The following is a 27381-nucleotide window of genomic DNA, read 5'->3' on the forward strand; positions in this document are numbered from 1 at the left end:
ATAGTTTCTGCCAAAGTGGGAAGGCTGCAGTTTCTGTAAATGACATTTTAATTTACCATTTGCACTTATATAGTGCCTTTCACGACCTCAGGACATCCCAAAGCATTTTACAGCCAATGAAGTACTTACTTGAAGAGTAGTGACTGTTGTAATATAGGAAACATTGCAGTCAATTTGCGCACAGCAAGTTCCCACAAACAGCAATATGATAATGACCAAATGTTTTAGTGATGTTGGTTGAGGGATTAATATTGGCCAGGACACCAAGGAGAACTCACCTGCTCTTCTTCGAAATAGTGCCATGGGATCTTTTACATCCATCTAAGAGGGGAGGCAGGGTCTCGGTTTAACATCTCATCCAAAAGATGGCATCTCTGATGGTGCGGCACTCCCTCAGTACTGCACTGGAGTGTCAGCCTAGATTTTGTCTCTGGAATGGGATTTGAACACACAACTTTCTGACTCAGAGGGCAGTCATAATGAGCTGGACAATGGAGGAGAGGTGTTGGAGGATGATGGTGAGTTGACTGTGTCAAAGGCTACACAAGTTGAGAATTAGAGGGAAGGATAATGCAACATGGTCACAGTCACTTGTTTCCTTCTGGAGTCCATTGCATATCTATCAAATGTTGTCAAGCAGTAGAAAATCTTGTCATTCAGTGCAGATCCTCATTAGCGCTTGGCTGAAGCTACCTCAAACTGTCAGAAGATTCTACACCAGCAGATGAGGGGACACATCAGCCAAAGGAGACAAATGGATCAATGCCCGGATTCTTGGATCCCCACCTATCCCTGAAAATCCCAAGCATTGCGAAGACGAATATGTGCTTCCTTAAGCAGGATATTCCATGCTATTCAGGGACACCCAGATGCGTGTAATTAGGTTGGGCTAGGATAGAAGAGCTGATGGGTTCTCTATCTACCAACCACACTGGTGTGCATCTGTCAACCATCGTTCATATTACACTCGAGGCATCTCTAAGGCTTTAGTTTTGAACCCCCTTCCCCTCAAAGATAAATAATCTATGTTTCTTCAAGTATGTATATACAATGTTCTGCAGATATTGGGGGTAAAATTGGTCTTGGATGGTAGTGCAACACGGCGATAATGACTTGACCACTCGTTTAACAAAGAAAATTTAGCAGGGTGTAAAATGGGCTTTCAGTTCTCTATCACCTGTTTTGCACCATGGCCTAAGACCACGTTCGCCCCGGTTATATTTTGCTTCATATTGTTTATTTTTACACATTTTGTGAAGAAACTAGACATTGGGTCAGAAATTGCTTAAAAAAGAACAATGAGCCTCAACAGTGGTCACCGTTATTAATGGCACATGCGCAGTCAAACGCAGAAATCTGGAACTTGCTCCCCCTGGTTCCCGACGATATGACAGCTTCGAATTAAAGGGATATCGCCGGCTGGAATCAGTGGAATCAATGGACCAGCACCAACTTGCTCTTCTGCCCAGCTGGAAAGTAACTAATATTGTCACAAAACAGTTATGCTTAAAAATACCAGGTCTAAACTAAATTTTAACAGCGCAGTAAGACTTAATAACTGTCAAACAGCTAAAAATTAACTTTTAAAAATGTGGAGTCTCATTATTCCTTATTTTAATAATTTTTGGTCATTAAAAGGTTAAAAACAATTTTTCTTTCACTTTTTCCTTCTGTCTCTTTTATTTAATTCAATTATTTCTTACCCTCTCTTTTCTTTGCTGTCTATAACTGTTTTTACAAATGATTTCAGTGTTGTACTTTTCACTTCCTGAATTTTACATTCTAGCTTGCAGAAACTGTTCGCAGCGTGACAAAAATGTTGCAAATTGATTGGTTAAGGGAGAGAGTGATCCTCTCGCTTCTCCCATGGGCCCTAGCTTTGCTCGAGCTAACGCTGGGCTCTTCTCCACTTCCTATTAGAGGAAGTGCACTTAGTAAAGACCGCGGTAAATTAGCGGGTTAGTATAAATTTATGGAGGGGCGAGCACTGTTGGTTTGCTGCTCCAAGCAATTTCTGGGCCATTACATTGAGATATATTTAATTGTTTTATATATGTCATCTATTCAATTGGGCAACTATCTCAGATTGCCATGCAGAGAACTGCAGCTAATTGCTGAAATAATCAAATTTTTTCAGCCTTCTCACTTGTCTCTCCAATGTTGTACTTCTCCTAATCAGTCTTTTAAGCCCATCTCATGTAAAGAGGGTACTTGCTCACTTCCTCACCAGGAATTTCCTTAGGACTTCTCCTGCGTCACAATCATAATTTTGACGGAGGGCCGACAGAAACCCCATTTATGTGCGTAAACGGGATTTCCGCCAAACTTCTGCCGAAATTATGGCGTCAGAGCAGGAAACTCCCACCATCTGAGTGGATCCATAAATGTTTCTGGATCATATGGTCCAATTTAGTATTCCTTTCTCTTTTGGGGTCCTGCTAAGGTTGTAATCTTCATGTGGTGGGTACCCTGTAGTGGAAAGGCACATTATACCTCCACAAATCTATTGTACATGTACCTTCAAAATATTTTATTATTATAGTGCAATATAAAGTGGGTTCACAGCACATAAAGAAGTGTTCAACAATATGTTTTCACTCAACTGTGTTGATACTGATACAGTATAGCATGGTCACTCTTTTTTTCATTGTTACATTCTACATAATGGTAAAACTTGAGTTTTGTTCCACTAATTTTGCAGCATCAGCATTAAATTAAGGCGTGGTCTGTTGTGACTCCTAACCCCAGAAAGTACACCATGTTACAATTCAGGAAATTCACCTTAGCTATTGGATCTTCTCCCTTACAATTGGTTTATTCCAGTATATAATTTTTGCTTACACTCCAGTGGATTATTAAGGGAGTGCTGCATTGCTAGTGGTGCCATTTGTCACTCTGGCTGTCATTACATATCCTATGACATTACTTGAAGAAGAGCAGGGAGATTTCCTGGTATCCTGGCCAACATTTCTCTCTCAACCACCACTGCAAGCAAATTAACTGATCATTTATCTCACTGTTGTTTGTGGAATCTTGCTGTGTGTAAAATGGCTGCTGCAATTGTTGATCTAACAACAGTTAACACACTTCCAAAGTAATTTATTGACTGTGAGGGGCTTTGAGATGTTTAATAAGACACTACATGAATGCAAGTCCTTATTTTTTAATCCACCAGCATTAAAACTTTATCACCTTGTTAAAGTTATGCTATAAATTGCAAACCAACATTGCAACCGCCCCATTGCACTTTTATACCCAAACATTATCTGCGTGACACTAGATTGTGTTTGAATTGCTGCCAGGCAAGCTCTCTTAACAGTTCAGTAAGATAATGCAGAGAGTAACTGAGCTATACTCTTCAGGGAAGTCCACAGTCTATGCTGAATGACCTGATCTCAGGGTCACTGCAGTTAGATTCAGTGCCTTTGCAGGAAAATTAGCCAAAGTTTGTGGAGGTATGTCGCTATTGGGTGCAAATAGAATTGGATGCGGTTGTAATGCCCTCTGTTAATAGCTTTATGATAGTCTCAAAGCCACTCGAGCAAGGAAGGAAACCAGTCCCCATGGAACTGTATCCAAGCAAGAATGCAAAGTCTTTGGGTGGGGTGAGAGGAGAAAATTGGAATGAATGCAATAAACTATCACCTCTTTATTTTAAATAGCAATAATATTACAACTGGAAAGCTTGATGTGGAATTCATTTTGTTTCTGACCTAAATATGCCAATCAGACATTTTTATCAACTCCCGGATGGTTTCAGCTTTTGAAATGAAAGTCACTGCCAGTTATTGTAAAAGGACTAACTGGGGAAAATTCTGTTTTACCGGTCGTCATCAATTACAAGTAACTCGAATGTTTATCAAAGTGAGTGATTTGACCAAATTGGATTTGGAGCATACAACACACATCAGAAATAAAGGGTGAAAAGGATATGATTTATATGTAAGACAAGAAAGACCCAGATTTGTTGGAAACGCTCTCCTACCCCCAGTAATGCAGGTGTCAAGAGAGAAGTGGGAGGGAAGCTATAAGTCACAGAATTGCGAAATGAGCACTGAAAAATTACACTAGTAACCTTGTTAACGGAAACAACCATTAGGAGTGACATAGGTGAGGTTAATAGAGTGTTTCTCTAATTAAACTCCAAGTAAACTTTGTAATATTGATCACTAGACAGTTGAAATATTCATTCTCTTACTGGACACTGTCATCGATCAATGTATTGAATTTATCATGTTGCCATTTTACTTTTGTTTCTCTGGTTTCTTTGCATCAGCAAACAGGAGCTGTAGAAAAGGATTTAAGCATTGCTACAATGGGCGCTGCGTATCCAATGCAAAGTGGTGTGATGGAGTGGATGATTGTGCTGACAATTCAGATGAAGTATCCTGCAATAGTAAGTATCAGGTTGGTGTTGTGAGCAGCAATTGCACTGAACGGTCTTTCGGGTGACTTGGTCACCAGTCGGGTGACCAAAATAGTATAAATTTAATGTCAATATCGTGATTTTAAGAATTTCTTTCAAGTTAAATAGCTTCCTGAGTTATTTGAACCAATTCAACCTTTCCCCAAGGACGGTACTTGAATTGAAAACTATCGGGGTTTATATATAAGCATAAATTTTGCTCCCAACATGGAGCCTTTCAAAAAGTGACCTATTGGATTTCTGATCTTATTTCTCCTGTGTTATCTCCTCATTATTTCCAGCATGTAGTGTAAGCTGTATTAAAAGTTTGTACTAATTCTAATATAATCATTTATATTCTCTGATTTAGGTTGAAATGTTATAGTTTGGCATTGGCTATGAATTCTTCAACGCATATGAACTAATTATTTGGCCAGGGTTTTCTGCTTGTGCACCCTTGGTAGCCTACATTTTCCACCCATTCGGTTTGATGGGCGGAAAATCACTGGCTGACAAGTGCAGGAGCAGAATATTAGTTCCTTAAATTAAACTTAATTAAGTAACTTTACTATACATGGCTATGAGGAAAGAGCAGGGGAGTGAGACTAATTTGATAGCTCTTTCAAAGAGCCAACACAGGCACGATGGGCCGAATGGTCCACTTCTGTGCTGTAACATACTATGATACTACTATGATACAATGATAACTTAAATTTAAGTTAAGAGGAAAATTGTATCTCGGCTTATCATTTGCCTTCATGTTACAGATTCCACCTGCGGTGCAACTGAATTTCAGTGCAGAGATGGGACTTGCATTGTCAAATCAGCACAATGCAACCAGATGATAGATTGTGCAGATGCTTCTGATGAAATATATTGCAGTAAGTTGTAAGCATCTAGCATATATTTAATGTGTGTTGTTGGCATTTCACAGGAAGTGGATGCGCACTCATTGGCCATCACACATAACTGGAAGGTGTCACTTGCTAAAGCACTATTTTGTATAATACTACCAAGACATTTATTCACACTTCATAGATTTTTCATGGATTACAATAAAAATATAGAAAACTCTATAATAGCATTAATGCTATTTTTCAAGTATGTAATAATTTGCAGTGAAGTATAGAAAACTTGTGATGATGAGTTCTGATCAGCAAGATGAAAACTTTTTTCTTTATTTATTTTAACTGGATGACTTCTATCAATTCTACTTCAGGTAACACAGACTGCACTGGTTTCTATAAAGTTGGAGTTAAGACTGCAAATTTCATAAAATGTATTAACACCTCCCTCTGCATCCTTCCATCCTGGATTTGTGATGGTTCCAATGATTGTGGTGACTACACAGATGAATTAAATTGCCAAGGTAACTATCTTTTGTAATTTTCTTTACGACAAAAAGCAAGGACACGCATTAGGACATGAAAGTTCATCAAAATAAAAAACACTGAGTTGCATAACTTACATGCACCTCAGGCAGGTACGAGGGATTTATGCCAGCAACATTTTGAATGATTTATCATAATCTGTTATATCTTGATCATTTTTTTATACTGCACACCAGTGATAGAAAATATTGATTTCTTGTATTTTTTTCACCTGGGGGTGATTTTCACATTCGCAGCTTGGCGTTAACTGGCAGAGTGCATTGCCTGCCCATTATCGAACCTGTCTGATTTTCATTTCGGTTGATTTCAATGGAAAATAAAATCAGGCGATTCTCTTCACCAGTTTATTACCCAAGTGGTGTAGGTACCTCTTGTGGATTCCCCACTTCCTTCGCCCCACCATAGGAGGCCGTGCTTTCAGCCGTCTAGGCCCTACATTCTGGAATTCCCTCCCTAAACCTCTCCGCCTCTCTATCCTGCTTTCAAACGTTCCTTAAAGATTACCTCTGTGACCAAGCTTTTAGTCACCCATCCTAATATCTCATTCTTTGGCTCTGTGTCAATTTTTCTCTGAATACTCCCCTATGAAGCACCTTGGGATGTTTTACTACTTTAAAGACACTATATAAATGCAAGTTGTTGTTGTTGATGTTTATGACGACGGCGACTGTGGAGGTGGGAGGAGCACTCCTGCTCCTGCTCCTCTTGGCTCCAAATTAGGTTAAGTAAGAAAACTATTACTTTCTGATTCTTAGGCGGCCTCCAACAGCCCATTAAAGGACCAATGGTTAGAATCATATAAAATAGTTAGAGCTTGCGCAAGCTCCAATGTGTCTTCAAGAATTTTACAAACTGGCCCTGAAATGAATTGGCCACCTAAAAAAAAAAGGTCCTAATGAATTTAACAGTGGCCTGAACGCACACAAAGATCAGGTGCAGGCCAAAGTACTGTTAAACTCACCATCGTTGCGCCCGCTTTCGCATTTATGCCCTGTAGTATCTGGAATAACCATGAACAATGCGACTGGAGATTTCCAGCATAGGGTGGGTGGCAAGGATTAGTCTTAGAATTTAAACAGCTTACAAACTGAACTTTGATCTCATATTTTGTGATATATGAATACAGGATTTGATAGGGTAGTTAGGGAAAAACTATTTCCTCTGGTAGGGGTGCCCTGAACAACGGGGCATAATCTTACAATTAGAGCTAGGCCATTCAATATTGATGTCAGAAAGCAGTTCTTCACACAAAGGACAGTGAAAATCTGGAACACTCTCCCCCAAAAAGTTGTTGAGGCTAGGTCAATCGAAAATTTCAAAAACCGAGATTGCTAGATTTTTGTTAAGCAAGGATTTTAAGAGTTACGGAACCAAGGCAGGCATATAGAGTTAAGATATAGATCAGCCATGATCTAATTGAATGGTGAAACAGGCTCAGGGCCTGAATGGCCTACTCCCGTTCTGAGGAAACTGTCATTTGAATTATTACATTGTAATCCACTTCCACCTGTCACATGTTCTCTTATAATTTTTTTAGTGTATTATAATGCGCTATATTGGGTAAAACCTGAAAGCTATTGACTTCATTTGCTATCAAAGAAATTGGCAACATTTAGCTATTCATATTTCACATCAATCAATGAGAACAGCAGGCTATGTGAGAAGCATGAGATCTAGAGGGTTATATTGGATAACCCCCAAAACCGGGGGAGGGGGTCGCGGAGCGCGATTAACCCACGCTCGGTCGTTGAGATGCAGGCAGCACGTAACATTCGTGCTGTCTGGTGATTTACCTGATAGCTGCGCTGTTGAATGGACGTTCATCAGCAGGGGACCCCTGGTATCGCAAGTGGCTGGCACCACTTAAAGGCAGCCTGCACCTCTAAATACTTCGTGTCTGTCTTATCAGAAGAAGACACAAAAAATCTCCCAGAAATACTAGAGAACCAAGGGTCTGGCGAGAATGAGGAACTGAAAGAAATTAGAATTAGTTAAAAAAAATTACTAGAGAAATTAATGGGACTGAAAGTCAATAAATCCCAAGGACCTGATGATCTACATCCCAGTGTTTTGAAAGAGATGGCTATGGAGATAGTGGATACATTGGTTGTCATCTTCCAAAATTCTATAGACCCTGGAACGGTTCTTGCAGATTGGAGGGTAGCAAATGTAACCCCACTATTTAAGAAAGGGGGGAAGAGCGAAAACAGGGAACTACAGACCTGTTAGCCTGACATCAGTAGTAGGGAAAATGCTAGAATCTAATATAAAGGATGTGATAACAGGACACTTCGAAAATAATAATAGGATTTGGCAGAATCAACATGGATTTATGAAAGGGAAATCATGTTTGACAAACCTATTGGAGTTCTTTGAGGATGTAACTAGTAGAATAGATAAGAGGGACCAGTGAATGTGGTGTAATTGGATTTTCAGAAGGCTTTCGATAAGGTCCCACACAGAAGGTTGGTGAACAAAGTTAGAGCACAGGGAATTGGGGGTAATATATTGGCATGGATTGAGAATTGGTTAACAGACAGAAAACAGAGAGTAGGAATAAACGGGTCTTTTTCAGGTGGGCAGCCTGTGACTAGTGGGGTACCACAGGGATTGCTGCCTGGCCCCAGCTATTCACAATCTATAGCAACGATTTGGATGAAGGGACCAAATGTAATATTTCCATAGGTGGGAATGTGAGTTGTGAGGAGGATGCAAAGAGGCATCTAGGAAATATAGGCAAGCTAAGTGAGTGGGCAAGAACATGGCAGATGGAATATACTGTGGAAAAATGTGAAGTTATCCACTTTGGTTGGAAAAACAGAAATGCAGTGTATTTTTTAAATGGTGAGAGATTAGGAAATGTTGAAGTTCAAAGGGACCTGGCTGTCCTTGTACTTGAGTCACTGAAAGCTAACATGCAGGTGCTGCAAGCAATCAGGAAGGCAAATTATATGTTGGCCTTTATTACAAGAGGATCTGAGTACAGAGGTAAAGATGTCTTAATGCAATTATATTGGGCCTTGGTGAGACTGCACCTGGAGTATTGTGTACAATTTTGGTCTCCTTACCTAAGAAAGGATATACTTGCCATAGAGGGAGTGCAATGAAGGTTCACCAGACTGATTCCTGGGATGGCGGGATTGTCATATGAGGCGAGATTGAGTAGACTAGGCCTGTATTCTCTCGAGTTTAGAAGAATGAGAGGTGATCTCATTGAAACATACAAAATTCTTTCATTGCTCGACAGGGTAGATGCAGGGAGAATGTTCCCCTTGGCTGGAGGGTCTAGAATCAAGGGTCACAGTCTCAGAATAAGAGGTAGTCCATTTAGGACTGAGATGAGGAGAAATTTCTTCACTCAGAGGGTGGTGAATCTTTGGAATTCTCTACCCTAGAGAGCTCAGTCATTGAGTACATTCAAAACAGAGATCAATAGATTTCCAGATATTAAAGGCATCAAGGGATATGGGAACGGTGCAGAAAAGTGGCATTGAGGTAGAAGATCAGCCATGATCTTGTTGAATGGCGGAGCAGACTTGAGGGGCCGGATGGCCTACTCCTGCTACTATGTCTTATGTTCTTCTGTTCTTAAAGGCAGCCTGCACCTTTAATTTGCAAAGTATAAGATACGGGTCCGCACGGAGTCTGAACGGAGATCAGACATCGCACACATAAAATACAGATGAAGGTCCCGTCCCTATGTTTACAAACTGCTGAGTTATGTTAAGGCATTGAATAAAGGTTGCGCACTACTAAACCCCACACCCTCCAATCTGCATGCCAGACCTCACCAATCTGCCGATCTGAGTTTGTACCAGGCCTGCAATAGAGTGTGCACAAGGTTATCTGCTGATGCACTGGAGGCCTTGGTGCAAGAAGTGGACAGAAGGAGGGACATCCTATATCAGCAGGGGGGGGTGGGGGGGGGCAGGAGGCCCTCCAGACATATGCTCCCGAAGCAGTGGGAGGCAGCAGGGGATGAAGTCAATGCCAGGCGCATAGCACCACGAACATGGATGCAGTGCAGGAAGAAGTTTGATGCTTTGATATGAGTGGTCAAGGTGAGTGAGGTAACTGTCAAGTGGCATTTCCTACCAACTGCACCATTAGCCGCATCCATTGCTCCACGCATTACACCCCCCATCACCCACATACCAACCAACTTAATCAGCACTCAACTCTTCCAATCAGATACTTCCTCTCACCTTCTCTCATTACACTGTTGCAAGCCGCGCATTCTCAACTCACAGGTCACACACACTGACAGTTATTCAACCATGACAGCCACATCACCCAAATATCTTGCAGGACACATGTCCTGCTTTCTTGCAGGAGAAGTGGTGCATAACAGGAGACAGCATGTGGCAGTGGCTTCATGGAACATGGACCTGCTGTCCTCTCTCAGGATGACAGCATTCCTGTCCCACACCTGCCATTCCACCAGTGCCCTTGTTGTTGCCTGTCAGCGAGCCGGCCCACTTCCTGTCGAGTATTGAAACTTTGTTATAGGAAAATAGGAAGATAGGAACAGGAGTAGGCCATTTCGCCCCTCGAGCCTGTTCCGCCATTCATTGAGATCATGGTTGATCTGTGACCTAACTCCATATACCCACCTTAGACCCATATCCCTTAATACCTTTGGTTGACAAAAATTTATCAATCGCAGATTTAAAATTCATAATTGAGCTAGCATCAATTGGCGTTTGTAGAAGAGCATTCCAAACTTCTACCACCCTTTGCATGTAGAAGCGTTTCCTAACTAAACTCCTGCAAGACCTGGCTCTAATTTTTAGGCTATGTGCCTTAGTCCTAGCATACAAGTCTAGGAGACCTCCAAAAACAGCTATAAATGCATCAGCAGTCAGAAGCAATAATCCAGCAACTAACCTGTAACTCCTGCATGATCCCTTTAAATAATGGTGGTAGGGGGGGGTCCTCCATGCTGTTTACGACCTGTTCAGCTGTGCTGGAGCGTTGAGTTCCAAAATCGCAACTGTCCCTTTGAATCAGCATTATGCATTGATCTACTGCGTATTCTCCCTACTTTACATGCTGCCGGTGTTCGTTATCCATGCATGCGCCTTTACCAAGATGGCGTCCTGCGCACGTCACGCTAAAAGTGTGCGCGCACATTCCAGACACCATTTTCGGTCCTTAGGAGGCCGCATAGCGCCTACACAACAGGCGCTACGCGGCCCAATTTGTAGCCCCTAATTCTCTAATTGTATTATTAAGAAATGTGCACATGTTAAACAGATGTGCTCTGAGACTTGGGTTGGTGGAAATTCTGAATAGAAGCATCTTATTTTAAACATATTGGCCTGGAGTTTTCGTTTTGGGCGCTATCGGCATTTAGGTGCAATTTGTGCCCAAAAATTGCGCTGGCTCATTCTAGTCATGATGTGGAGATGCCGGTGATGGACTGGGGTTGACAATTGTAAACAATTTTACAACACCAAGTTATAGTCCAGCAATTTTATTTTAAATTCACAAGCTTTCGGAGGCTTCCTCCTTCGTCAGGTGAACGATGTGAAAAACTATTTTCACATCGTTCACCTGACGAAGGAGGAAGCCTCCGAAAGCTTGTGAATTTAAAATAAAATTGCTGGACTATAACTTGGTGTTGTAAAATTGTTTACAATTGGCTCATTCTACGCTGAGCTATGCCCAATTTCCGCAAAAATGCATTAACATCATCACAAACGTAAAATCTGCCATGAATCAGCGCAATTCAGCAACTTAACAAAGCGTAATCATTTATTATTTTTGCAATCAAAGATAGTCATTCATGTAGTTAAGAGATGTATTTAAGTGTGGTAACCCAGTGCAGTTTTATTAATAAAGCTGAAAATGAGTTTATCACAAAAAAATAAGCGATTTTAATAAAGGTGTCCAGTCATCTGCCTAAGAGTAACCTGATTTAAAATCACTAAAAATGACTCAAAAAAACTATACTGAAGCGTTTACCACTTTCATTGGTGTATACTAGTCAGTTTCTCAATAAATTAATACTATTTAATATTTTAAAATATCCAAACCGTGCCTACTCGTGCCTTTGCGCCTAAGAAAACAAGCTTAATTTTAAAACCCTCCTTGAACGGCTGCATGCAGGCGCATTCGGTGGAAACTCACCATCCTCATTGTTTCGAGTGGGGGAACGTGGCCAGTTTTGTGGGAGGGGCTAGTTTCAGCCATTTTTTTTTTGAGCCTGTGCAAAACTTTGCAGAAATTCGAATTACACCCGGCATAATTCAAAATTCTGCGATGTTTTGAGCTGATTTGGCCGGATTGCGTTGAAAAAGCCAGTACAATCTCGCAGAAACTCGTGGCCATTATGACCAACATATTTAGTAGCACGAGTCCCAGGATAGTCTCGTTAGCAAAGCTAATGTTTTTTAACTATGTAGATGCAAGCAGCACAACAGTAGTTTCTGTGTCTTGCTAGAAAGTTCATCTATCTTCAGTCGTTTTTCATCATGAGTACATGAACATCTTGTTACATTAAGTCCCAAAGTATTTCTTATATGTAAACAAATCATCGTAATCAGTATTGTAGAACCAGGAGACAACGGGGTAGATTTTGACCAGCGTGCGTCTGAACCAAGAGGCTCAAGGATCAATGAAAATTGACCTCATCAGTTTACTCGGCACACGCTGCTGGCAATGGTCACGCCTCCATAGGCAGCTTGCCCCGTGAAGATTTCAATGTTGGGTCAGGCCTGATGAATTTACAATCTATGTTAATGACTTAGATGGAGAGACTGAGTGTAATGTATCCAAGTTTGCTGACAATACAAAGCTAGGTGGGAAAGTAAGCTGTGAGGAGGACACAAAGAGTCTGCAAAGGGATATAGACAGATTAAGTGAGTGGGCAAGAAGGTGGCAGATGGAGTGTAATGTGGGGAAATGTGAGGTTATTCACTTTGGTAGGAAGAATAGAAAAACGGAATATTTGTACAGTTTTGGTCTCCTTATCTAAGGAAAGATATACTTGCCTTGGAGGTGGTACAACGAAGGTTCATTAGATTAATTCCTAGGATGAGAGGGTTGTCCTATGAGGAGAGGTTGAGTAGAATGGGCCTATTCTCTCTGGAGTTTAGAAGCATTGAAACATGTAAGATTATTAGGGGGCTTGACAGGGTAGATGCTGAGAGATTGTTTCCCCTGGCTAAAGAGTCTAGAACTAGGGGGCATAGTTGCAGGATAAGGGGTCGGCCATTCAAGACTGAGATGAGGAGGAATTTCTTCATGCAGAGGGTTGTGAATCTTTGGAATTCTCTACCCCAGAGGGCTGTGGATGCTGAATCATTGAATATATTCAAGGCTGAGATGGATGGATTTTTGGACTCTAGGGGAATCAAGGGATATGGGGATCGGGCCGGAAAGTGGAGTTGAGGTCAAAGATCAGCCAAGATCTGATTGAATGGCGGAGCAAGCTCGAGGGGCCGTATGGCCTACTCCTGCTCCTATTTCTTATATTCTTATGAATTTTGAAAAGAGGGCCATTATTTGTAGCCCAGGATGCCTAAAGAAAAGGACCCCATGAATTTAGCAGTGGCACCAATGCCGCGCAGATTGGGCATAGACTGTCCGCCTGCTAAATTGGTGTGCTTTACGTCATTTTTTGCCTGAAAAACGGGCGCAACGCATACCAGGACAAATGTTCCTGGTGCCTCGGTTGTATCTAAATGTCATGCAGTGCAGTGGAATGCAACGTACCATTTTTGTTTGTCCATCTGGACTAATAAATTATATTCATATGAATAAATTTAAAATGCCGACACTAAATATCACACTAAAAGCACCAAGGTGCTAAAAACTATTTTATTCACTGAGACATAGCTACTGAATAGGCTTCAAGACATCTTTTACATTTTATTCTTTTATTTCTGCAAGTATTTATCTTTCTCCCAAAATGTGTAATGAGAACAGTTGCATAGCACCATAAACTGTCTGCATCAAAGTGGAATGAACAAGAGGCCACTTTGTCAGGTTTTTAAAATCATTATATGTTCCATTCTTCTTTGTCTCTCCATGACAACTACCTTCCCCTGCTGAGAAAGTGCCAGCCAATCTGCTCTAACCTTCTCCCAGGCCTCTGCTAATAGTGACAGGAAGGCACAGAATAAATTGTGTCAAAGCCTATTAAGCAAGATGGAGTAGCTTTCCCAACTGCCTTTATTAATTTTGGGCTCTGTAGCTATTCTAATTTCAAGGCTAGATGTCTAAACACTCACTCATGGGTGGATATGCACCAGGTTGCCTTGTCACCTGTTATAAGCTTGTCCTTATGTTATTTTTGCAATACTGTTGTTCTGCTGTGTACCATCTGATGTTGATCCTTTATTTTTTCTATACTTTTTTTTAAGTTGCATGTTGTAACTATTGCTATGTAATGTAAAATGGACACAAAATGAATCTGGGTGACTGTCGTTCCAATATTGCCTCCCTTGTTGTGGGGAAATGCTTGGCCCTTGTTTAATGCCTCCTCGGAACCTTTGACTATACCTAGAACTCAGCAGAGGATGACTCATGAGCACGAGCTCAGCTGCTATCACTAAGTGGCACAGCTCATACTACAGTGATGCACTACCACAAGATACAGCTAACTATTGGTAATGTTTCAGATGTTGCATTATTGCACACTTCATAGAAGGCCGATGTGGAAATCTTGGTGCTGATTTTCCTCGTAATAGGGCCTGGATAATGTTCAGTCCCTAGGTCCTAAGGAGAGAAAAAGGGAACAGAGATCCAATATATCAGGTTTCCACTGCCCTCTATGCTGCTGTAGGGTTTCCGAGGGGCTTTCTCAATGGGCGGACTAAGGCCTACACTTGCAATAGGAACAGGCCCAGTGGTGCTAGATTAATGAGGCAGGAAGAGGTGTTACTGGCCCTCCAGACTAAGTTTCCTCAAAATATATTAATGGGGTTCCCAGGCACAGGAGCACCCTAAAAAGCTGGTGGTGGCATTTTATCATGACCCTCCTCAGATTGGAAGGGAAGGGAGGCCCAGGAGCAAGCTAAAAAGGAGCTCTACTGCAGGTAAGCAATCATTTACTTCCTTCAGCAGGATCTTCAGCCCTTGGCCAGGCCTGCAACTACAGTCCTCTTAGGTCTGCAGCTGTGCTCTTGTTTCCATCTTTGGTTTCTAGTGCAAGGTCCTGCCAGGGGGAAGGTCTACACTGGGGACGTGCCTAAGCTAAACCTAAGCCATCAACATCGGACACAGAGGCCTTGCCAAGCACAGAGGTCATCAGGCAAGCTAAACCATTCTCGCACACAGCACTGGGGAGGGAGAAAGGAAAATCGACCCTCTTGTGTCAGTCCTATTGGAAAAAGGCATTAATTTAGTTACCACATGATGTGGAGATGCCGGTGATGGACTGGGGTTGACAATTGTAAACAATTGTACAACACCAAGTTATAGTCCAACAAATTTATTTTTAATTCCACAAGCTTTCGGAGGCTTCCTCCTTCGTCAGGTGAACGGTATGGAAATGACATTTTCGAATCCTTCGCATTTTAAAATCCCAGAACAATGCCTGGTGATTACTGCCCGTTGCCAAGGCAATCACAGTGAGCAGACAGAAAGGTGTCACCTAAAAAGGCCACCGAATATACAAACCCCCCCAAAAAAAAGAGAGAGAGAGAGAAGGAAGACAGTCAATGACCCGTTATATTAAAAACAGATAACATTTGTTCGCTGGTGGGGTTACGTGTAGTGTGACATGAACCCAAGATCCCGGTTGAGGCCGTCCTCATGGGTGCGGAACTTGGCTATCAATTTCTGCTCGACGATTTTGCGTTGTCGTGTGTCTCGAAGGCCGCCTTGGAGTATGCTTACCCGAAGGTCGGTGGCTGAATGTCCATGACTGCTGAAGTGTTCCCCGACAGGGAGAGAACCCTCCTGTTTGGCGATTGTTGCGCGGTGTCCGTTCATCCGTTGTCGCAGCGTCTGCATGGTCTCGCCAATGTACCATGCTCTGGGGCATCCTTTTCTGCAACGTATGAGGTAGACAACGTTGGCCGAGTCACAGGAGTATGAACCGTGCACCTGGTGGGTGGTGTCCTCTAGTGTGATGGTGGTATCTGTGTCGATGATCTGGCATGTCTTGCAGAGGTTACCGTGGCAGGGTTGTGTGGTGTCGTGGACGCTGTTCTCCTGAAGGCTGGGTAATTTGCTGCGAACGATGGTTTGTTTGAGGTTGGGTGTAGTTACCACATGGCAGTGATAGAAATTAGTCCTTACAATACAAATAATTAAAATATTTAGATCTTTCGAATATTTGCATGAATTTAAGTTTAAAAACACCAGTATTTGTACAGTGGGTCTACCCTCAAGACTCATGTGATACCATTTTCTCATAAGGCTATTTTTAGCTTTGACCAGCTGTATCACTGCTGCTGTTACTCTTCATTCCAATGTTTGTTAAAAGGGGAAATATGTCAATAATAAAATGCTTGAATAAAATTAAACGCAACCATTTAATTAAAAACCTCAATAAAACAAAGCAAAGGCTGCCAGTTCACAAACAACATTGAATCCACTACATATATGGGTAAGTCCACCAGAATCATGCTCCCAGTGGAGAGCTGTGCTCAAAAGGAACGTGGGCCAGAGAATTGACACTACAGTGTTGTAGTCCTGTCTCCGGCCTGAACACCATTGATGCACAGTTCCCTAATGGGAGCCTGGGACCAGTGAATTTATCCCATAATTCCCAATGTCACAAATCTGCATAAAGTACAAAATTAAGAAGAATGTATACGCTCCATGTTTTAAAATTTCCTTTATCCCAACAGTTTTTTTGAAAACTAAAAATACTTACCTGTTATATAAATAGGGTCCCATTTGGGTCCCACTGTAATACTTCATTTAACTAACTCACAGGCCCAACTGGACCCATTTGCCAGGCGCAAAGGTCAGGGAAAAAGCTTAGCTGTGGCTGATTTTGGTGTATCAGGCGATTAACATGGTCCAACTGCACTCCTAGCACAAGCCTGTGCCAGCAAATGGAGGAGGAAAGTGGAGTGCAGCTGGACAGGCCTACAGGTGCAGGCCTGGATCTCTGAATCACTGGCCAGGAGGTCCCAGGTTTTGCTGGATCTCCGCCACTTTACATTGCCCAGGAATCCCCAAGGCATCCCATGGGAGGTAGAGGCTGAAGATTAAACGATAAGAGGTAAAACACGGCTTGCAGGCCCAATGAACTGATGTAACTAAGGTGAGAGAGGCACTCTTGGCCTCTGCTTCAAGTTCTTGGCAACATGACCTGAGTTGCCCAGACACAGCAGTGTTCTAAGAAGCCAACAATGTGATTGTGCTGGCAGCAAGCCAAAGAGGACCCCAAAGTTAGGTGGCTACATTTTTTGTTAAGTACCCACCACACCTTTGAACTTTCGGACCTTCTGGCCAGTTATTCAGGGATCCAGGCCTGCACCTGTAGGCTTCTCCAGCTGTACTCCACTTTCCTCCTCCATTTGCTGGCACAGGACCCTACTGGGACAGGCTTGTGCTCGGAGTGCAGTTGGACCTGATGTACCAAAATCGGCCCCAGCTAAGCTTTGACAGATGCAGCATGCTTTAGGCACGCTGTGCCTGTCCAACACCAGGGCAGGGTGAACCAGGAAAATCAGCCCTAATGTGTCTGAAACTCTGTGGTTCAGGGTTGATGAAGGAGCTCCACTGAAGACATTAACCCATCTTATTTTTTCAGGTGTCAATGTGTATTCCAGTTTTTTTCTGTTTTTATTTGCATTTTCGTCAGTTGGGTTCAGTTGTTTAAATATAGTGACACACTGGGTGCTGTGTGATACCTTCTCTATAGAATAGTTGTGAGATTTCTGAAATACTAAATAAATACTTTGTGCTGATTTTTCTTGTAGCTCACCACAAGCTCAAATGCAAAGAACACTATTTTGCATGTCCGAATGGGAGATGTATTCCAGCTTTCTGGATATGTGATAAAGAAGAGGATTGTGAAGACGGAACAGATGAATCCCATTGTGGTACCTAATCCTTTATACTAGCTACATCTAATCCTTTATATTAGGTGGCAGCCATGGCTCAGTGGTAGCACTCTCGCCTCTGAGTCAAAAGGTTATGGGTTCAACCTAAACTCCAGAGACTTGAGCACATAATCTAGGCTGATACTTCAGTGCAGTACTGAGGGAATGCTGCACTGTGGGAGGTGCCATCTTTCGGATGACATATTAAACCGAGGCCCTGTCTGTCCTCTCAGATGGACGGAGAAGATCCCATGGTACTTTTCATAGAAAATAAGGGGAGTTCTCCCGTTGTCCTGGTCAACATTTATCCCTCAACTAACATCACTAAAAAACAGATTATCTAGATATTATCTTATTGTTGTTTAGGAGACCTTTCTGTGCATAAATGTTTCCTATATTCCAACTTCAAAAATACTTCATTGGATATAAAGCGTTTTGAGATATCCTGAGGTTGTGAAAGGCACTATATAAATGCAAGCTTCTTCTACATAGATGAATCTTAACCCTGGCTTCTTTTATAACTCAATATATACACAAGCTATATCACTGAAATATTGATGAAAAGCTCTAAAACAGTTTGCATGCAGTTTTGAATTATTAACTAATGGTGTGGTTTGCCATTTTATTCCTGTAAATTCTATTCTTGACCTACATTAGAAACAGATACTTCAGATCAAGTAGCTATTAATCAGTCATTTTATTATTTTGAACATATTGCTCTTTCAAGGTCTAACACACTATGCTAAGCTCAGTAGTTTTATGAAACTTTATATTTCTCGCTTCAGAATCCGATTAAGCATTTAACTTTGTCTCTGGTGGAAAGGAAAGTTCAGATTTCCTGGATAGACAGAAAAATAATAGAGCAGCCTGACACTGAAAAATTATGGCTAAATGGAAAAGACCATCTGTGAAAATTTATGGTCCATTCCATTCACTACTGAAGCTACTATTTATTTCTAGATAGTGGCTTTTAATATTGGCAGGGTTTCAAGAAGACAGGGAGTTTTAAGTCTATTAACTAAACTTCCATTTCAAGATTTTCAATCTCAGTCATACATTATACTACATGAAATACAATATTTCAAAATGACAATTTAAGGATCATGAAAATAAGTCTTAAACCATTTTTTATTCTTGACTGATAGATTCAGGCTTAATGGTACATCAATTATGACAGGTTTGAGTAACACTAACCTACTACAATCTAGCAAAGCATTGAATTGATACTAATATTACATATGCCTTTGTTCACAGATTCTTTTTGTACATGGAATCAGTTTGAATGCCCAAATCACAAATGTATCTCTAATCGGTGGGTCTGTGATGGTGCAGATGATTGTGGGGATGGTGCCGATGAAGTAGAGTCTCTCTGCGGTAAGTTTTCAGTTGGAGATTAGACAACAGTAATCTTGTGTACTTTTTTGTCCACTGGTACATGACATCAGCCCACATTTAACAGCAGTTACAACACTTGTTTAGGTTTGGTAAATAAACCCTGGTGTTACCAAAACAGATTTTTGAAATGTGATCGCATCTGCATATTTAATTATTTGGTTCTTGAAAGTTTTTACTTATCTGCATAACGCTTCCAAATCCTGTGAATATCAGATTTATGATATTGGGAAGTGCCATTTTATTTTCAACCCACGTACTAATTTCAGCCTAATGCATTGGGCTACAAATTCTCAAGTCCCTGTTCCACCACCAGAAGTGCGGCAGGTCAGAACTTCCAGCCGCCGCTGTATACTGCAGTTCACTCCATCCCAAATCGTGGGCGCAGGGCCATTTAAATAGTCGGGGTGGGTGACCCACACCTGTAGAGGTGCAACCAACACACTAGGGGCACTAGAGGTCCTTAGCAGCCTGAGAAGTAATGTTAAAATTTTAAATATTTCCCCAAAGGGAATGCATGACCTTTATCCTCAAGATATCTGGAACCTTCAGCAAGCATGGCTTCTGCTGGGCCTTAGGAGGATGCAAATAGCAGAATTCCCACTGAAAATAGCCCCAGACACACCCCCAAAGCTGTGACTCTCAATAGCTAAATGGCCTTAGTAATTGAATTGCTTCATTTAGGCCAATTATTGCTATCTGCTTCAATTGAAATTTGCATTCTGCCTAATTGAACTGAGACAGATCTGAGGGAACTTGAAATACCACCTGGCAGTCACGCTGAGTCCTTGTTTCCTATAAATCTGCTATATACTTTAAAATGGTGCTTGAAGTAACTGTGGCTTCCTCTTGCATTTTGGAGCATATGGTTATTGTGTGCCACATTCACCAGGGAGAACAGTTTGGGCCACAGAGTTGTCCACAGCTGCATTCAATGCTGCTCTGCAATCAGCCAACAGAAAGTATAATTCCAAAGGGACAACAAGGGTTCTGCCAATTTTTCTGTCCAACTGAGATGGAGACCCTCACTACCATATGGTGCATTATTGAATGGTTTGGCTAAAAATCTGTGAAAGTCGCTCAACTACAGAAAAGAATTTTGGGTGAGGAGGCAGTCCAGGGACACAAAGTCATTCCCTAATGGTAGATAATTTACATCATAGGAAAAATGGGATAGTAACTTTGGTGCTGTAACTTGGACTGAATCTATTGCAAATGCACACTGCAGATAAAAAGTAATCCATCCCCATTCTATAGTCTTGTTCAGCAATAATAAGATCTGTTCGTGCAACTCTTGTTTACTGTCTATCACCTGATTTTTGTTTCCATTTTTACTTTGCCTAAGAAATCTCTCATTTCTTTAATTTTCTCATTATTTTGCATTGGTTCTGTTCACCTCCATCTTTCTGCCCCTCATCATCTACACCATAAATGGGGAAAAATCAAACTTCTGAGGGTATCCTTCTTGTTTGAAGCAGAGGAAAATACAGGGCAGGGAAGAAAACAAGACAGTGGGATTAGTTTTGGATTGCTCTCGCACAGCCACAATGGGCGTAATGGCTTCCTTCTGTGCTGTAAAGTTTTATAGTTCTATGGATGATTTACTGGCTCTTGAGATAGAAAATGTTACTCTGCAGGCCTTAGTGAGCTCACCAACAGATGTATGCACATTCCTGTTACTATCATGTTATCTCAGCAACAGTAGTTCCCATTGCAACTAAAATTCTGTTCTGCCAAACGAACAAGCTTAATCTTATGTTTTTTCAGACACACACAAAGTGGGCTATTTTCATCTTAATAAAAGGCTGATAACCCAACTTTTAAGAAATTTGTATGGTTGTTGGCCACAATTTCCTGTAGTCAATTTCATGCAACACAAATTTGCACCATAATGTAAACATAAACTGGTCAATCACAATATGCCTACAATGATGTTTCTTCACACTACAAGCTACTAAATTCATAAGGATAACGAATGGTCAAATTTGGACAGCCCAATTTACTGACTAAAAGATTATGATGGAAAAAAAGGAGTGACCTTTTTGATGCTGGAGGGATGAGAAGTACTACAGAATGGAGACAAACAGAGTGGTAGTAAATAACAGATCAGGTGAGCTCACTGAGAAGATCACGATGGAAGTCCTGAACAAATGTCACAACATAAAATAGGCCACCAAGATAAGGCTTCAATATTATTGTAAGTTAGCAGGAAAGGACAGATATTGACGTGAAAATTCAGAAGTTGAAAATTGTACTTCTTACTCAGATAGAAATCAATGAATTTCAATGTGCCAAATTATACTGTCTTATCATGGGCCTGAAGGACACATCAGCAAGGATATTATTGTTGATGTTAAGTTTAGTAGCAGTGGCAAATGTGTAATCGTGGCCAAGAATGCAATATATATATGGCCTTTTTGCTGACCCGAACAAAATTGCTATAAGTAGAATTTTTACTTCAGGACCTGATGCATTCAATCCATGCAGAATATCAATTAACCAGACAGTTTAGGCACTTAAGTGAAGCATCATATGTTGCAACAGTATTACATGTACGAACACTAGCCTTAACAAAGAAGAACCAGCAAGAGCATAAAAGGGCTGCCTTGTGAGGTGGCCCACAAGGTATACTATCAAGTCCCATTGCTCTGCTTCACAGCGGGACTCCTGTACCAGTTCATGTGGTGACAATACAATACCTAAATGGATAAATACACTTACGTACCCCCTAATGTTCGCTCTGCTCCCTTCATTGCACAAGGATAATCAGGTGGTCTTCAGCACTCAGCAACTTAGAAGTAGTCCACAAACTGCCAACTGACATCACACATACCTGAAACAAGCACGAGCACACATACAGACACATCATAACAAACTTTTAATGCCCCTGGATGAGGAAACACAGTGGCAATATAGAGGCAGGAGAGACAATATTTAAACCAGGACGAGCAGGTGCTGGGAAGAGAGCGTAATGCTGTATGAAGCTCGAGTCATTTTGGGATTAAGACATTGGTGGATCTGATTTCCAACATAAGATGTCAACACATAGCGCTACACAAATTATTGTAGGCACCACACCCAATAGCAGTGACTCAGATAGAAACTGGTGAAAGTACAACAAGGGAAGTCACAGACACAGATTTCAAACCTTAAGAATCCTATGGAGGAGAGGAATTGCCTGAGTGGCAAGCCATCATTGCTACATCCTAAGCTGGGAAAGGACTTAGATGTAGGGTGTATAGAGAAAGGCCATAAAGAAAACGACGAGGCAAGTGGACTTTTATAAATTTCTTCAAATGGGTGAACTGTCTGTGGAGGCATGACAGACACCGGCAATCCGCCCAATTCATTTTAATGAGGTCCAATTTCAGGCTGGCCTTGGGCCTCCCAGTTTGGGCGCGCGTTGTGGCTGCATTGCTACCTTTACGGCCAAAACCAGGCACCAACGAATTTATACCCCTCTAAGTCAGTCAGACCTATGACGTATCTGTTACAGGTGCTTTATTTTTAGAAATTTTGACGTTGGTTAAGTATTATTCTGCTGGAGCTGAATTACAACACAACCTGAATGAGATGTATTTTCTTTGGAATGTATAGGCGATATTCACATGACATGTTGATATAACCTTGGGATAGAATTTTCTTCGTACAACTGATCCCCACTCTGACTATGATTTGTTTGTATCTTCCCCCCGCCCCCAGAATTCCAGTGCAATTCTGCATGAATTTTGCAAGCTAGACTCAAGAAGCACTTAGTAGTACTTAAGCACACTTTTTCTTTCATTTTGCGAATTTCGTTCACTTATTTTATGATCGGAGCAAGATTTGGAGTAGCAGTAATAATAGGTGACAAGTCCATCAAAGCTTTCTACTAGTTGTTCATAACTACTTTTTTAATTTAAATTAATAATCAGAGGAACCCATAGCCCAAACTTATTTATATTTCTAAAAATATTTAACGGAGACTAATTTCACACACCATCTCAAATGTTACTCTTTGAACTTGTTATTTATCGATTATTTCACCACCACAGGTTCAGTCACTTGTGCTCCTGATCTATTCCAATGTCCCAACTCTCATGTTTGTCTCCAAAAACATTGGCTGTGTGATGGTGATAAAGATTGCCCAGATGGAAGCGATGAACTCTCCACAGCTGGTTGCGGTAGGTAATGCTAGAAACGATCGGTTTGGTCTATTAAGACAAGAGTTCACAACAGTTAGACAGTTATTGGTTTCTGGAAAATGAACCAATAAAGTCGCATTGACTGCATCATTCAAAAAGACTTGAGTGAGTGAGTTATGTCAGACATGACACAGATGGTTTACTTTATATAACCCAAACTAGTTCATACGTAATTAGAGATGACAGTGTAGCGTACAGCGTAACATCTTGTGTTGTGGTCCTCTGCATTTCTGTTTCAAGAATAATACTGGGAAGTGGTAAATCTGTAAACCATGTAAAGAATGTTAATCAAAGGTATCAGATGAATGTTTCACCCTTCTACTTCAACTGCACACCAGAGAATTGGGTTGGAGATTTACAATCCACGGGGTAGATTTTCAACTTGCTGCCTGGTATAAAACTGGAGAAGCAGTACACTATTGAATTAAATTAATTAGTTTTGCCCTGCCAGAGCCTTCAAAAATTAAGTCTAGCACAGAAATTCTTGCGCTAACATTATTTTATTAATACATCCACAATAACATACTGTTAAGCATTGAATTAACATTTAGTGGTTGGATAGATATTATGGAATGACAGAATCTAAAACATTACAGGCACAAGCATAGTTTAAGTACATTACACTGGGGGAAAATTTCCTCAACAGTTTTTTCAACTGGACTCCTACATGAGTTACAGCAGAACACCGACAGGACTGCTTGGAAAAAGGCCAGGACATCGGTTTAACATCTCATCTGAAAGAAAGCACCTCCAAGAATGCCGTATTCCCTCAATAGTGCACTGAAGTGTCAGCCTAGAACTGTACTTAGATCCTGAGCTGAGGCTTCAACTTAATGAACTTCAGACTTAGAGGCAAGAGTGCTACCACTGAGCTAAGACTAACGATAATGGTTTAAAACACCACTTCTTAGGCCATTTTTGCTGCAAGTAACAATTTTATCTTTCTCACTTTTGTGGGATGACATATATTTAAGCTTAAAATATATTCAATTACATAATAAATTATAATTACAATTTTCAGTAAAACATCAGTGTGCATGCAATTTATTATGTGATATGAATGTTGTATACATGTTCTGACCACATCAATGGACCCATATGCCACTGCAATAACTTCAACTTGTATAATAACTATTACATATACTTGTCAACATTAATCTCATTTTATTGTTTCTCCTTATTCTAGCTCATAATAGCACATGTGATAACAAAGCTTTCATGTGTCAGAACAAATTGTGTGTTCCACAATACTTCGTGTGTGATCATGATGATGATTGTGGAGATGGATCTGATGAATCTCCAGAGTGTGGTAGGTATAAATATTCTTAATTTCCAAACGTTGGTGGTACCCTGAATTGGACTATCATTTTTACTGTTACCAGTATTGTCCTGAGATAATGTAATCAAGGGCTGTAATTGTATCTACAGGTGGTCTTTTTAAATCATGCTTACCATTTTCTGAATACAGCTTTTCCTCTCATGTAATAGTTAACAAGTTTTACTTGACCAAATGGTTAGGTTACCAGCTTGAATTAACAGTGAGTGATGCAACAGTGACTATTTTAAACATTTTCCCAATTAAACGCCTGAGGTTAAATGGAAGTTCCCATGACATAGGCTGTAATTTATGAACGTCCTAGTGAATCTGAGGGTAGCATTTAAACTCTGGGAATTTATTCATTGGCCAATATAATATACAACCATAACTGTTTTTTTTCTCTCTGCATACTACTCCATGCTACTGATTCTCCTTTTTGTTCTACTCCCCTTTCCTCAGACCCTCTTCTGATCTTCCCTCCCTCACTAAATGCTTCTTATGCTCCCAGTATCACTACATTTAATACCAACAATGTAAACCATTCAGTGCAATACCATAATAGATTCAGCATTACAATGGGCTGTAAAAATCCATTAAATAAAAACTTTTGCCACAGAATACTGATTTAAAAAATCAACCACACATTTTTGAAACTACACAAGGTAGAAAAAGTGGTAAACCTCATTATCATACTCTATTGTTTATGGTTTCTAGCAGTAACAATGACTTGTTTCTAATGGCTATGGTTCAGGAGAAATAGTGAAGCAAATAAGATACACAGAAAAGTATAATATTTTGAAAAATTCTGAGGATTCATAATCAGAGAAAATTATGATGATATTTGCTCTCGGTATTTCAAAGTTTGAAATTTGCTTTGGTGATGAAGCTTATTATATAGCTCCAAATCATTTTTGGAAAGGAAATGTAAAAAATTCAGTGGCCATTTTTTAATTTGAAGTATTGGTCAAAAATTATGTTTTTTCTTCTGACCAAACTGAGAGAAAGTCCGGGGAGAATTGCATTGCCTTGCACTTTTGCAGTGCTTTTTCCTTAATGGAAAATGGAAAATTCTAGAATTATACAAGGGAGATCTGCATCTGAAAGAAAGATTGAAGTTTTAGGTGTGACCCTTCATTAGAATTGAGTTCACAAAGTACAACATATTACCAAATTTGTGGTTAACAGATTATGATTATAATTAATGAAATGACGAAGGTACCAAATGGGTAATTTTCCAACTTTGTCATCACTTGCCCACTGACTGCACATAGCGGAAATTTTTGTTATTTTCCAATGAGGTGGGTCAAGTGGAACAAGTGTCAGCAAGGGAACATTTAGGGAACAGTGATCATAGTTTAGATTAGCTATGGAAAAGGACAAGGAGCACTCTAGAGTAACAATACTTAATTGGTGGAGGGCCAGTTTTAGTGGGTAGAGAATGGATCTGGCTCGGGTAAAGTGGAATCAAAGATTGGCAGGCAAAATTGTAATTGTACAATGGGTGGCCTTTAAAGAGGAGATGGGCCGGGTACAGTCTAGATACATTCCCACGAGGGGGAAAGATAGAGCAACCAAAGCCAGAGCTCCCTGGATGACGAAAAAGATAGTGAGTAAGATGAAGCAGAAAAAGGGGGTGTATGACAGATGTCAGGTTGATTGTACAAGTGAGAACCAGGCTGAATACAGAAAGTTCAGAGGGGAAGTGAAAAAGGAAATAAGAGGGGCAAAGAGAGAGTATGAGAACAGACTAGCAACTAACATAAAAGGGAATCCAATAGTCTTCTATAAGCATATAAATAGTAAACAGGTGGTAAGAGGAGGGGTGGGGCCGATTAGGTACCAAAAAGGAAACCGATGCATGGAAGCAGAAGGCATGGCTGAGGTAATAAATGAGTACTTTGCATCTGTCTTTACCAAGAAAGTAGATGCTGCCAAAGTCACAGTAAAAGAGGAGGTAGTTGAGATACTGGATGGGCTAAAAATTGATAAAGAGGAGGTACTAGAAAGGCTGGCTGTACTTAAAGTAGATAAGTCATCCTAGGTTGCTGAGGGAAGTAAGGGTGGAAATTGCAGAAGTACTGGCCGTAATCTTCCAATCCTCCTTAGATACGGGGCTGGTGCCAGAGGACTGGAGAATTGCAAATGTTACACCCTTGTTCAAAAAAGGGTGTAAGGATAAACTTAGCAACTACAGGCCAGTCAGTTTAACCTCAGTGGTGGGGAAACTTTTAGGAACGCTAATTCAGGACAAAATTAGCAAGTGGACAAGTGTGGATTAATTTAGCAAAGCCAGCATGGATTTGTTAAAGGCAAATCGTGTTTAACTAACTTGACTGAGTTTTTTGATGAGGTGACAGAGAGGGTTGATGAGGGCAATGTGGTTGATGTAGTGTATATGGACTTTCAAAAGGCGTTTGATAAAGTGCCACATAATAGGCTTGTCAGCAAAGTTGAAGGCCATGAAATAAAAGAGGCAGTGGCAACATGGATATGAAATTGGCTAAGTGACAGGAAACAGAAAGTAGTGGTGAATGGTTGTTTTTCGCACTGGAGGAAGGTATACAGTGGTGTTCCCCAGGTGTCGGTACTAAGACCACTGCATTTCTTGATATATATTAATGACTTGGGTGTACAGGGCACAATTTCAAAATTTGCAGATAACACAAAACTTGGAAGTGTA

The 27381-nt window shown here is 40.8% G+C and overlaps 1 protein-coding gene across 1 annotated transcript in view; it reads left to right on the forward strand.

The window, feature by feature from the left end:
- The window catches only part of LOC137323576 (low-density lipoprotein receptor-related protein 1-like), a 1400855-nt gene that overhangs the window by 1136061 nt on the left and 237413 nt on the right, over positions 1-27381 (forward strand). Inside the window, exons 47-53 of the mRNA XM_067987196.1 lie at positions 4277-4396; positions 5173-5286; positions 5625-5774; positions 17685-17807; positions 19062-19181; positions 23234-23362; positions 24570-24692. Of these exons, the coding sequence (XP_067843297.1) occupies positions 4277-4396; positions 5173-5286; positions 5625-5774; positions 17685-17807; positions 19062-19181; positions 23234-23362; positions 24570-24692 (879 nt within the window). The remainder of the gene's footprint in view (positions 1-4276; positions 4397-5172; positions 5287-5624; positions 5775-17684; positions 17808-19061; positions 19182-23233; positions 23363-24569; positions 24693-27381) is intronic.

This window comes from Heptranchias perlo, chromosome 7 (genome assembly GCF_035084215.1).
Source record: "Heptranchias perlo isolate sHepPer1 chromosome 7, sHepPer1.hap1, whole genome shotgun sequence".
NCBI classification, from domain to species: domain Eukaryota; kingdom Metazoa; phylum Chordata; class Chondrichthyes; order Hexanchiformes; family Hexanchidae; genus Heptranchias; species Heptranchias perlo.